General features: G+C 33.2%; 2 protein-coding genes across 2 annotated transcripts; both read right to left on the bottom strand.

Annotated features, from left to right (window-relative positions):
- Positions 1–1,253: 1,253 nt before the first annotated feature.
- On the bottom strand, positions 1,254–3,306 carry LOC148179366 (proton-coupled amino acid transporter-like protein pathetic). The gene is made up of 10 exons (XM_088029533.1): positions 3,235–3,306; positions 3,177–3,203; positions 3,075–3,120; positions 2,950–3,013; positions 2,792–2,887; positions 2,588–2,738; positions 2,353–2,474; positions 1,945–2,308; positions 1,715–1,893; positions 1,254–1,662 (listed from the first exon to the last, which is right to left on the bottom strand). Exons 1-10 carry the CDS (start codon positions 3,304–3,306, stop codon positions 1,254–1,256), a joined length of 1,530 nt encoding a protein of 509 aa, XP_087885659.1.
- A 326-nt stretch (positions 3,307–3,632) lies between these two features.
- LOC148179365 (proton-coupled amino acid transporter-like protein pathetic) lies at positions 3,633–12,826 on the bottom strand. The gene is made up of 8 exons (XM_088030442.1): positions 12,706–12,826; positions 7,467–7,519; positions 6,135–6,220; positions 5,925–6,011; positions 5,723–5,873; positions 4,994–5,482; positions 4,764–4,942; positions 3,633–4,713 (listed from the first exon to the last, which is right to left on the bottom strand). The coding sequence occupies exons 2-8, from the start codon at positions 7,467–7,469 to the stop codon at positions 4,302–4,304; spliced, it is 1,407 nt and encodes a 468-aa protein (XP_087886568.1). The 5' UTR covers positions 7,470–7,519; positions 12,706–12,826; the 3' UTR covers positions 3,633–4,301.
- Positions 12,827–12,916: the final 90 nt, after the last annotated feature.

Genomic DNA, 12,916 nt, shown 5'->3' with positions numbered 1-12,916 from the left:
AATCAGTGTCTACATCTCTAAAGTGCGTCAATTTGTCGTTATAATTAGATCAATAAAAGACTTGATATTTATTATCTTACGATCGTCTTGTGGAATCTTTAATAAATTTGACAAAATACAGGGTGTTTGGGGTTTTGGCTGCCAAATTTCAAAAGTAGATAAAATTTGAGAAATCTTTTTGGTTTTGAGCAATGGTAAGCAAACTAAAGCAATTTGAATTTTGGGACAACTAGTTTGTTTATAAATTGGTAGAGATGAGAAAATTCGTACCGTAGCTTCACCTGCTTTATTTGCAAAAAAGTTTTTTACGGTTTGATCTAAGAATTTACATAACTCCCAATAACTTTATTAGTTAATTGCCGCCTTCGTCGGGGAATTATCGTCTGAGTTTCGTAATGTATTATCGCGATTTTCCTGTGGCCAAAATTAGGGTATTTATAGTGAACTGCAAGGAGTGTGAGTGCACTTGCGTTTGGTGGGTTCTTTCTCGAGGATTATTTGCTGTACCAGAGGATCTCGCATTTCTGTAAGGTAAGCATCAGTAACTTTCAATCAGAAGTGGTCTGTTCTTAGAACCACAGAATATTTAAATTTTTTTCTACAGTATGTCAAGATTGACACTGTAAAGTTTGGCAGCCTAAACCCCAAACATCTTGTACAAGGTGTTTATAAATGTTTCTAGCATCAAGGGTGGCTAAGAAATGTCAAAGAAATTGGTCATTTCAAATGTGGGTTTCGATTTTTCAACTGACATTAGCAGTTAACCTCAAACATGGAGCAAAGTAAGTTTTGAGAAATAAACTGTTCTAGTTGTGGTTTAAACCCTGAAAATAAAAAACTTGAGACACAAAACGTAACAGAAATGCCATTGAAGTAAGTAACATTATAAATAATTTTCAAGATAGTTATATTCACTATGAAAACAAAGCGGCAAAGGAGCGCATGACAGAAATTCCAGAGTCATCTTTGATGCTAGAAACATTTATAAACACTTTGTATGTAATTATTGAAACTAGGAAAGAAGAATTAACTTTATCAGCTTACATTATTTTCGCTTCACGATTTTTCTTCAAAAATAAATTTTAAAAACATGTGCGGTTTTTGGGAGTTTGCAAGTTTATTCAGATCATTCTAACAACACCAATTTGCGCTCGAATAAAAAAGACAAGAATTACTTTTAACAACAATTTTATTTTTCATAATTTACAATTCACTGTTCAGTCCAACCAACTTATTAAACATGTGTTGCTCCGTTAATAGAACAATTTAGAGATTTTTATAATGGCCGATGTTGAGCCAGTTATAAGAGCCATCGTTGCTATCACCAAGATAATTACATCTTTAATTATTTTCCAGTAGCAGAACCCAAATCCAAAATCCCAGAAAGTCAAAATTTCGATGAATATGGGCATCATCATTGCGACAATCGAAAAGCAAAAAGAACCAATTAAACCCACAAAGGGTAGAATAGTAGGAACAGCGACAGCAATTACATTAGTAAGAATTCCAAGAATGGTTCTCAAGATGTAATTGTAAAGCAGTTGTTTGTTTGTGACATGGTCTTTTAAATGCTCCCACGCGATTTCTAAGCATACGAAGAATGAAAGGCCGTAAGAGAAGAAAACTGAAAGGGCAATGAGAATGTTGACGCTTTGTGCAGCCCTGAACATATGAATTAAAGAAACAAAACTGCGTGAAAACTTATTTTACTTACGCTTCTCCTTTTGGTAAATTGTATGTAATAGATTCATCAGTTTTTTCTCCATATCGAAGATACCCGAAGAAGCCGATTATAGTGTAGATAGTTGCAATAAAACTTATTCCGATGTTGAGAACCCCACACATGCCAAGGAAACTTCGAGGGGTTTTCATATGGTTTTCCAAGGGCATGATCTAAAATTGTCCTACCCATTTATATGCACCATAAAATTGTTTAAAATTTACCAGACCAATACATCCGACGGCAAAAATAATAATACTTATACTAGAAGGAAGAAAAGAAACATCACTAACTACAGCCGGTCTAGTTGAAGGAGATGGAACTCCATCGATGAGATAGTATAGCGTAATTCCTAGGCCCGTCAACATGCAAGCATTGGCCAATGTCGAAAAAGGCGAAAGGTATTTTAAATTTGGAACATACGCAAGACCCAAGCTAGGAACCAGAAGTAGAGCTATTATGGCTCTGACACTAAAAAAATCTTTGGAATACTGGTTTGAAACATACAGGATGTTCCTGGCGATGATAACAGTATAGCAACTACAGGTTAAGAAGTAAGTTAAGAATATTCCCCATTGCACAATTTGTCTAGAAAACACGTTTTTTGATGTAAAAAGGCAAACAATCGAAACCTTGAAGTCCAGGCGAATTTGTGTGCCCATTTTGGGCCTGTTGCGCATGCAACTTCTGCTACTTCCATAAAAGTCATAGAAGGTCTCTTAGTTTTTTTGTAGAGCTCGTGTGCGCTTTTCACCTACAGCAAAATATTACAATAATAAATAAATAAAGTGCCAAAATGGCAATAAGGGAAGAAGTAACACAATAAAAAAAATTCTACAAACGCTATGGTTTTTTTACGCTCCTTACGAGAATATAGGCGCAGTGGCAACATATTATCGCAACGGCAATAGTAGCGAATATTCCTAAAATTAATCCTGACTCCATAAAAGCCGCTCCCATGGATAAAATTCCTGTGCCTAAAGCAGTCTTTACAAGATGAGTGAGAGTATCCCAGTTTCTGGAACCGAAAAATATAAACGTACACTTTGATTGATTTGATTAGTATCTCACGTAGTGGGATGCGCCACATTTCTATGTTCAAATGGATTATAGTCATCATCATTTGCTTTTTCGGGATCGTTGCTACTTGTCGCCTTATCAATAGTTCTTGTGATGGATTAGAATTACATCATAAACAAAACTTACCATTTTAAAACTGTTAAATCCACGCTCGTGTGGTCAACTCTGTCTTATTTTTTATAAAATCTGGGATAATTTCATGTATTTGTGAGACTAAGATAAAAACAAGATGTCCACATTTTTGTTTTTACACAATTGGGGTTCTAGTTCTTACCCACGGCAAGTAATATCTTCTTTAATTTTGATTTGAATTTAATTGTCTACAAATGACATTTATTGTCATGTCAAAATATTAGCACGACTTATTTTTTATAACAAACGGGTTTTTAATTTTATGGAGGACCTGCATTATTTACTTGAAAATTAATTTAAACATTTCTATTTAAGATTCTTCCGGTTCGTATTGAAACAAATACTTTAAATAACAATTTAAATTTCATTTTCATTTTAGATGAACAATTTAGCGATATCTTTAATTTTCGCACTTGAGCCAAATATTAGGGCCAAAAGTGACGTCAACTGGATAATCACATTCTTGATAATTTTCCAATACCTGAATCGTAAATTCCAAAAACTAAGAATTTCAATGAAGAGTGGATCATCATTCTGGAAGGATCGTTCTCAAAATGTAATTATAAAGGAGGTAAATTATGATAATACGATCTCTTATTTAGTTTCACGCGAGATTCATCATAAGAAAAAAAACACGTGTTTTTTGGTAAAGAAGGCATGACAGCAATTTCTTTGCAACTTAAATACAAATAAAAATCAATTTTTATAATAATTATTTATTTTTTTAGAAATAAAATGAAAAACTGTACACATGCATATAACTAAAGCAATACAAAACAATGTATTTTTTTATTTTTTTATAAATAAAACAAATTTAAAACTGTTTACATCCGCTTCAAAAAATCTGATAAAATAATCACTAAAATCGATCATCCATAATGCCACAAAGACAACACCTGTAAAGCAGGCGAACGGAACAATAAATATAACAAAACTAGTTAATATAGTTAAAAAAATACTTTCGTTACAAAAAGTAATACAATGTATGGAGAATACAACAAATGTTTGTGAGACCGATACTTGCTCAGTACGTTGTTGTGCATAAATAAATATGCAGTGTTTATTTCCTAAACGTAAAAACAATCACAATTCGAGCAAAGTTCCAAGAAATTCATTTCGGTTTTTTGTACAGTTGGAATGTTGTCATGTGATTTTTGAAACTAGACGGGACTAAAGAAACCGAGTATTAGGGTAAATGAATGGTCTGCACCTACATTTTACGAATAAAAAACCACAAATGAATTCAATGAACAATTTCCGTCAATTTAGAAAAAATTCGTATAAAATTGTCAACAAAATTGCAGCCTTATATACAAAACGTTTTGGTCTTGTTGCGTAAGCGAACTAAAATTTGCTAATACTCTTAAAATCAATCAGTAAATATTTTAACAATGTCTTGAATTGCTGATTTCGAACCAAATATTAACGCTAAGATTCCCGTCAGGATGATAATCACGTTCTTAATTATTTTCCAATAGCAGAAGCCAAATCCTTTGCCCCAGAAAGTTAGAATTTCGATGAAGACGGGGCACATCAATCCGAGGATTGAAAAGCAAAAGGCACCGATTAAACCAACGAAGGGTACAATTGTAGGCACAGCGACGGCGATGAGAACACTGAACGATACTAAAACCGCTCTCATGATGTAGTTGGCAAGAGTTTCCCTCTTCGTGACGCGATCTTTTATTTGGGTCCAGGCGATGTCTAAGCAGACGTAGAACTGAAGACCGTAAGTACAGAAGACCGCGATGGCAACAAGGATGTTCACAGCTTGTGCGGCACTAAAATCTTTTATTAGTATCTATTGTTTATATTGTTTCTTCACACTTACATTTCTCCTTTTGGTAAATTGTAGGTGATGGATTCATCAGTTAGTTCCCCGTAACGCAAGTACCCGAAGAAGCCCAAGATGATATATACGAGTGTGACGAAGCTCATTCCTTGGTTGAGAACCCCACAGATCCCAATGAAGTTGCGTGGTGTACTCATGTGGTTCTCTAAAGGCATCACCTGAAAATTCCCTTTTTAGATCTTAACCCTCTTAGATTCTTGATAACTTACCACACCAATAGCTTCAATGGCGAAAATAACAACACTTATGCTAATAGGAAGAGTACCAATATCGCTCGTCACCGCTGGTCGACTTGAAGGATGTGGAACATCTTGGACAAGATAATAAAATGTAATTCCTAAGCCAATAGCCATGCAAGCATTAGCCAACATCGAAACCGGCGCCAGGTATTTTAAATTCGGGACAAACGCAAGAAGAATTAACGGAATCAGAAGGAGGGCCACTACGTATCTTACGTTGAAAGAATTCTCTCCATAGTACTGATCTGTCACGTATAAAATGTTTTTCGCAATGATTACAGTGTAGCAACTGCAGGTGGCGAAATAAGTTATGAATATCCCCCATAATACAACTTGTCTTGCTGTCCAACCGAATTTTTTTGCCCACTTTGGACCTCTTAGGCAAGCTTCTTCCGCTACTTCCGCAAAACTCATTGAAGATTTTCCAGCTCGTTTGTACAGCTCGTGTGCAGATGCGACCTGAAAGAAGATTGGTTTCAATTTTTTAGCAATGAAAGTAAAATTACTAAAATTGCTGTATTTAAATGATTTCGAGCGCGATATAAGAGTGTGTAGAAATAAATAAAAAAATCCTATTGTATTATTATTTACTGGTGACCTTCAACAAGTAAACGGGGCACAAAAGAAAACAGACCATTTTATAAATTATCATAAATAGCACGTAGAGCATATAATTAAATTGAATTTTCTCATACTTACTAGGATATAGGCGCAGTGTGTGCATATAATCGAAACCAAAATAGTACTGAAAATTCCTAACACTAATCCCGAAGCCTTAAAAGCCGCTGGCATCGATAAAATTCCTGTGCCTAACGAAGCTTTCAAAAGATGAGTCAAAGTATCACAGTTACTGAAAACCCAAAATTATACGTCTTCATATTTTTATGGAGCAAATACTCACGTAACAGGGTGGTCCAAGACCCTTCCTTTAAATGGATCAAAATCAGCATTTGCTGATTCCAGATCATTGTCTTTTGTAACTTTGTACCTGGAAAACAAAATTTTGTTAGAATAAGCTAAAAGTTATGAACTACTTGCAATTTTTTCAAACAACTAATCATTGTACCAAAGAATGTTAAACTCAGCTCAATTAGCAATGGCGCCTACTTACGTTGTAACATTTCCGTTAATCGCAGATTCGTCCTTTGGTAGAAATGTTTCCATCTCCGTGGTGGTGCCATTGGGGATTTTTGTTGCCTAATGAAAACGAAACAAAAACTCATTATTTTTATAATTGCACGATAGACTTGTGGGTTCATATCGTTTTTATTACCTAAACAGATATATAACTTTGTGTTACCACTGTAATATGACGTAACTACATTTATGGGGTATCATAATAATAATAATAGTTCAAGAATGACGAACGCATTTTTAATTACAACTGATCGATTGAATGATATTTTGCATACAACGAACGCAACGGTTTAATCAACTTACCTACGTTGTTTGCGTAATTAATACACCTTCGATTTAAGGTAAGCATATACCGTACGAGAGAAAAAATCTATCGATTTGAGGCGTTTCCTCAAAAAAAAAAGTGAAAAATTTGAGTGATTAAAAAATCCGTAATTTAATAATTCTCTTTTTTATGTGTTGTGCGGTTTTTAGTCAATTATCAAGTGCCAGTGATGTCAATGTAATCAAATTATTATTATCATGCTACATGATATGACTCCCAATTTGCATAGATGACGGTGCTTTTTTAATGAACTAAAGACAGGTTAATCTGCTGACAGAATGATAACATAATTAAATTTGTTCTTATAGATCTTCAAAGGTGGTAATATTTCTACTGTCCCTCTGCGAAAGTTGTTCGAACGAATCCACAAACAGTTTTAGATTGTTCCAAATAGCTTCACGGCTCAAGCCCAATTCTTTCGTACAACAAACTTCAAATTAAGTGCGAATGAGTATGTTAATTGACCGTGTCCGGAACGCACGTCAGTAAAGTTAAAAATAAAATCGATTCTAAATATAAACTTTTTTGACAAAATTCTGTTTCTGTTAATATCAGATTAGACTTTATCAGTGGATATTACGAGTGCGAAAAATAAAAACCAAACACTCAAAAACACAGATTTTCATTTTCTATCTAAAGTAACTCTAATGTAACCTAATCTCTGTTTCAACATATGCACCATTTTAAATTCAAGGTAAAGCCGTTCGTAACTGGATCATGCACCAAAACATGAAATTGAGGTAACAGAGCGTATTTTCCGCGAGCGATATACCGAATCGAAGGTTGCAAAACGGTTTTAAATAGCAAACAATGCTTTCTTTTCGTACGTCGGTTGTTCGCCTCCTTTCAGTTGGATAGCATCATGCCCCCAAGTCAACAATAAGGAACTTTGTGCTCTTAAAATAATTGGGAATGTAAAAATCCGCCAAGTTTATTGGCGTTGCTTTTTATTAAAGTAAACAGAAGCGGAAAAGCACTTACCATTTTGAAATTATATTCAGACTTCCGTGGTCCAAGTCAAATGAGGTGTAATCCTAAAAAATTAAAATTAATAGTTAATTTAATGGAATAAAGTCATATGTTTAAGTGCGATAAATTTAAACACAAATTGGGTTAAAGGTACTAAAATTATCATATGCAGAGTCACGAGCAATTAGCCTTATTGCCAACGGTGTTTAGTAACCTTTATAATTACTCGAGAAACGTGTATCCCTTAATAAGACGTAAAACAATTATTTTAGTACAACCGTTTTATAATTCTAGAAGCTTCGATGCATTTGTTTTAAAGTTATCTCGTGAACAAATCAATAAATTTGATCAAAATTATAAAAGGCTTTATATTTTTTTCACAGGTTGGCAGTTTTGCTGCTTATCGAGTTTAATATTTCAAAACCGTCATGCGGTAATATGTTTGCATTATCCCAATGGAAACTTTAATCTGGCAGCGGTTTTCAAAGCCTATTTCGTCGTTGTTTTTATTCAATCGTATGGCATAATCTCTTTCGAAAACATGTAAATATTTTAAGTTTGTTTACCTTAATTTGGTTCAAGTTTACATTATTAATTTAATTTTTTAATAAGTCCTAACTGTCAATTTAAAATTGCTGACATGTTCCTCGTTAAAATAAAATAATACCAATCTGTAAAGAGAAAATGCAAACAGACATCAAATCCCTTCATTACATGGCACTTAAAGAAGATGATTCGTATATTTTTATCGAACTAATTTTATCAAGACAAGATGCCGGGATGAGACCTTTAATTTACTGCTTGTTCTAATTGTTTTAGATAAGTATTTCCTGCCTAAAGATAAAAGTGACACGAAAAACATAATAATTTAATGTCCTAAAATCTCGACTGTAATTATTTGGAATTGAAATAAAAATGTCAAGAGTTGCTTACACTTTTATTAGATAAATTATTGCATTATGTTTGATTTTTATTTATTTTAGTAATTTTAGCAAATCAAAATCTTTATAAACAATCAAGCGTTATTGTGACACAAAATCTAGTTAGAGGCGTCTGTAGAGACATGAAATTCCTGAATTTATGTTGGCAATTATACGACACTGTTAAACGTCAAACTTAGGTGCTACCAACATTAAAAAATAGGCCTACCAAACCACGTTTTTACGACCATGTGGGATTATAGTAACATACAGATCTTATCACCTAAGAATTAGAATTGGCAGCGACAACTTTCTCAGAGTTTGAAAATAAAAAAACAATTTGAAGAATTTTATGGACAAATACTTTTGCCAATAATGCCAAGGTAAAATAGAATATGTTGCCATTGCCACGTGGTGTTATTTACAAAGAACAACTAGTATGGAACTATTTTATTGTTATCGACTCCACAAATTGTTTATTCATGAAGAGAGTTCATTAGCTTGCAAATTTTACAGATGCCACCGGCTTAAACGAAAACCAGTTTTTATCCAATGATGGGAGTCAAATGTTTATCAGTAAGACTGAATCAGAAAATCATTTCGTGCGTAGTAACAATTTGTAATTCCCTCAGTAACAATTATCATGTTTGTTTTAATTACTGTTATTACTCTGTGGATGTTATGAAGGTTTAATTTTCTACCGAGAAAAACTAGAAATAGATATAAAATAGAAAAATGATGGTTTTATTGTTCAAGTTCACTCTTAAACTTTTGATCACATCATAAAAAGTGGAATCCTTGAGGTCCCAGCCCACCGTTAATGTTGACCTATTTATACCTTCCCAAAAAAATCTGATAGGTAAATGATTGTGGGTGGTGTTCATTAACAAAATTAGTAACAAATTAGTTTTATTGATTAGTGCCCATTAGACTTAATTCTTGGCAGAAATATGAGAAGAACGAATAACTAAATTAACATCTGTTATTAAATTAACATTTATTAGAGGATTAAACTTGACGTCATTTTATAGCATAATAAAGCCAATCCAAAACCCAATACAAGACCGAATGTTCCAAGATTTTCGCCGCGTAGCTCAATTATTTGTTTTTTTCGTAACTTAAAAAGTATTCATAATAATTTAATTCACATGAACCTTTTATTAAATATCATAAAATTAAATAAATTAAAAAATGTAAATAACGCATTGCGCCACTGAATAACATATCAAATGATAAAAAAAACCCAAGGGCCTCTCCAACTGGGAGGAACATATCAACAATGGTATCACTTCATGCTAATTTTTTTTGATCACCAGGGCTATGAATAAACTTCTAAAATTTAAATGCAAATTACTCAATCAAGAGTAATCATTAATCAGGTAAGCTTATCTAAATCTGTAAATCTAGTATATATTAATTTTTTATCCCAGATGTAGGCCTTTATATTAGTATAAATTTAAAACCAAATTAGTCATACAGATCTCCTCAGAAACAAGCACCAACAGAAAATATTCGTGTCGGTCAATAACAACTTTTCTTTGATAAACAATACAACAATAATAATTTATTTACACAGTCGGTAGATAACTGTCGTAAAGTTCAATATGTTGTCGTCCTAATTTATGTAATCAGTGTAAGTAAAAACAATGATTTTTGATTGATAAATATAAGTTTTGCAATTTTTCTAGATCACACTGCAAGATTTTTAAAAATTTTGGGTACCTTTCTCAACGTGTTGGCATTTCTGTTATTTAACTTGAAATTGTCAAATCTATCGGCGATATAAACAATGCGTGTATAAAGAATATTCGAAATGACCTTTGGCTCAACGCCTATTTTTTTATTTTTTACGTTACCATTATGACGATTTAAGTATTTTGAGAAAGAAATAATAGTGATCATAAGCTTTTCCTAATACTATTTTTAAAACCACACTGAATCATTTTCTTGCAGTCCCGTGAATTGCTCTATTTTCATCGAATTAAATCAATACAAAAACAAATTGTCGTCTAGACATCAAATTTTCCTCAAATTAATCCCACAAAAGGTCAAGACCTTTGAATTGAAACACAATAGACGTTTTATCTAAATTTTAAAATTGTTTAATTTATAATAACTATTCAAAATAGACGTAATTCAATTTATGGTTCTTCTGTACTAACTTGGTAGGTTTCGTAAATCGCTACAAACAGCGTAACATGAGCTTCCGACAAAAAGTATTGCGACATCCAATATTGTTAACAGGATGATGTTGTTAGTGGAAATTGTAGATTCCATTAAGGACGGGAATTTTGCGCATCAATTTAACGATCTGATAACTTCAGTTGAGCCAACCATACAATTTTTTTAAACGATGTTTTTCAAGTATGGAAAAAGACAAATTGCGATGTAACGACAAATGGGAGCGATAACCATAAATTCATAGTTGGACGTTTCTTTCAGTGTCACCGACTGCTGGAGGACAAGAATTATGACTTGCTCTAATTATAAAATTAAATGATTGCACGATATTAATTAGTATTTACATTACCTAGTTGGTAAGTTCATTATAGATGGATATTATTATTATTGAACACGAAGTTACCAGGACGAACCTTGAATAGTTCTAGTTATTATTAGCACAAAACAACGTTTCAAAGGAATTCTTATGTAAAAAAAATAAACACTGACAAGCAGTTAACGCCACGGACGTAAGTACATAAATTTTATTTCAAGAAAATTGGGAGAATCTTAGAATCCACACACTAAATTCATATTCCTTTTTTCATTACAAGCCTTGTCAATTTTAATTTGTTTCCGGCTTTTCCTAATTAATGCAAAAATACTGAAAAAAATCGCTTTTGATTTAATGTCAATAAAACTCAAAAATAAAGTTCAAAAGGGGTGAAGGTATACCCAGTGTTGGCAGTTTTGTCTATTGTCTGCACTAGACGTCAGAGCTACCAACATGTAAAAATATCCAGTGCTTCCTAGATGCCGGCGCCGCTTTTTTTAACCTAAATAGTAGAAAAGATATGCGCTACTTTAAATGAGCTTTTACAAAACTAGCAAAAAAATTACGATGCTCTTTAAAAAAATTGTTAATTTATTGCGGCTGAAGCAACAAGTGTCAGTTGTCATAAAACTAGAAGGACAAATAATTGCGGGTGTTAATACTCCTTCTTCTAACAAACATAAATACATTCATGATTCACAATCCAAAAATATCTTCATCTTCAAATTTACTCATATTTTGCAACCAAAAAATTCAAAGAATTTCAGTTCAAACACCTTTTCTTTATTGTGCATTTTTTATTAATGCGGGAATAAACAACCTTGACCGTCACAATTTAAATCGAATACTGTTTATCAGTTTATTTAGCGATAGTATTGCTGAAGTTTGGTACACCACCCTTGACAATTTCAGATAAACCAACAAATATTTACTTTGTATAATAAGTGGAACGGATCAAGATTAAATATTTCCAGTAAATAATTAATTAGTAAAATTAGGACGAAGATGTTTAACTGTGATAAGAGTGATAAGTGCTGAGCCAGTTCCTCCCTTTTCGAGGATTTGTGTCAAGACTACTTCCATGTTGCATCACTCGCATTTTGTAAATGAATACTCATATTCTTTTATCCCAGACTTCCCGACATGAATTGTATCAATAAACTAATAAACTAAGTAATTGAAGCGTGGCTTTACTACCGTAGTACAATTATTGCATCAGCGTAAGAATACAGTCATTCATTAATTCAGTCAGCCGGTAAAGTGAGTAACTCCGGGAAGTAGAGCACCGAAAATTCTTCGCTCAAATTTGCCCATGTCATGGTAAAATGAAGGTAAAAGAACGCAGTATAAGATGACCTCGTGGTATCGATTGAACCACGAAATCAATAATTTTCTTACCATGGTTAAATTTTACTTTTTATTTATGAGGTTTACCACAACGGAAGCACCTGATAAATGCTGACGTTCAACAAAATTTACCTATACGAAACGTGCATGTCTGAAATAACTGAATTAAAAATAAATTTTGGAGCTGACTAATTTTGGCTTCAACGTGAGCCGCCACGTGCTGCGAATTCGCGTCAAATAAAACTATGTGAAAAAAATAAAAAGGAAAGCACTCATTACGATGCCAAAGCACAGCTTTAGGGTGATGTAACAATTTTAACTTTTCCCCATCTGTTGGCAAAAGCTGATGTAACACGGCGGGGTATTACCATATTACACACAACACGTGGGAGGCGTTTTGCCGGTGTAATGCACTGGGATTTATGAAATTGTAACTGCGCTTTATGGTAATTTGTTGGTAATAGTATAACAGAGAAAAGTGAATTCATACCGAATGTTATTGGGGAAAATGTGACGGTCACTAACTGCACTGACGCTCACTAAAAGACGAACTTTACTGCTCACTTGCTTACCACGAATTCACGTTTATTGCGGCGCGAAAGCTTCTATATACATGGAGCTGTGCGCATGTTTCTTGTATTGTGTTGAGGATTTCAGAAAGAAATTAAAATATCGCGAATTGTTTTTTTTTTATTTTGGCT

Source organism: Gnatocerus cornutus, chromosome 2 (genome assembly GCF_029298725.1).
Source record: "Gnatocerus cornutus isolate USDA-ARS CGAHR chromosome 2, icGnaCorn1.1, whole genome shotgun sequence".
In the NCBI taxonomy this organism is placed as follows: Eukaryota; Metazoa; Arthropoda; class Insecta; order Coleoptera; family Tenebrionidae; genus Gnatocerus; species Gnatocerus cornutus.
The sequence above is the reverse complement of the archived record's forward strand: the minus strand, read 5'-3'. Positions and strand labels throughout refer to the sequence as shown.

Bases quoted from the DNA above. Each gene is read 5' to 3' on its own strand.
- LOC148179366 (XM_088029533.1), bottom strand. From the start codon at position 3,306: ATGAAAATGAAATTTAAATTGTTATTTAAAGTATTTGTTTCAATACGA. The intron at 2,309-2,352 runs GTTTCGATTGTT...CGTGTTTTCTAG, and splicing joins AAATTCGCCTGGACTTCAAG to ACAAATTGTGCAATGGGGAA. The intron at 1,894-1,944 runs GTAAATTTTAAA...GGACAATTTTAG, and splicing joins CCGTCGGATGTATTGGTCTG to ATCATGCCCTTGGAAAACCA.
- LOC148179365 (XM_088030442.1), bottom strand. The intron at 4,943-4,993 runs GTAAGTTATCAA...GGGAATTTTCAG, and splicing joins CCATTGAAGCTATTGGTGTG to GTGATGCCTTTAGAGAACCA. The intron at 4,714-4,763 runs GTAAGTGTGAAG...AAAAGATTTTAG, and splicing joins AATTTACCAAAAGGAGAAAT to TGCCGCACAAGCTGTGAACA.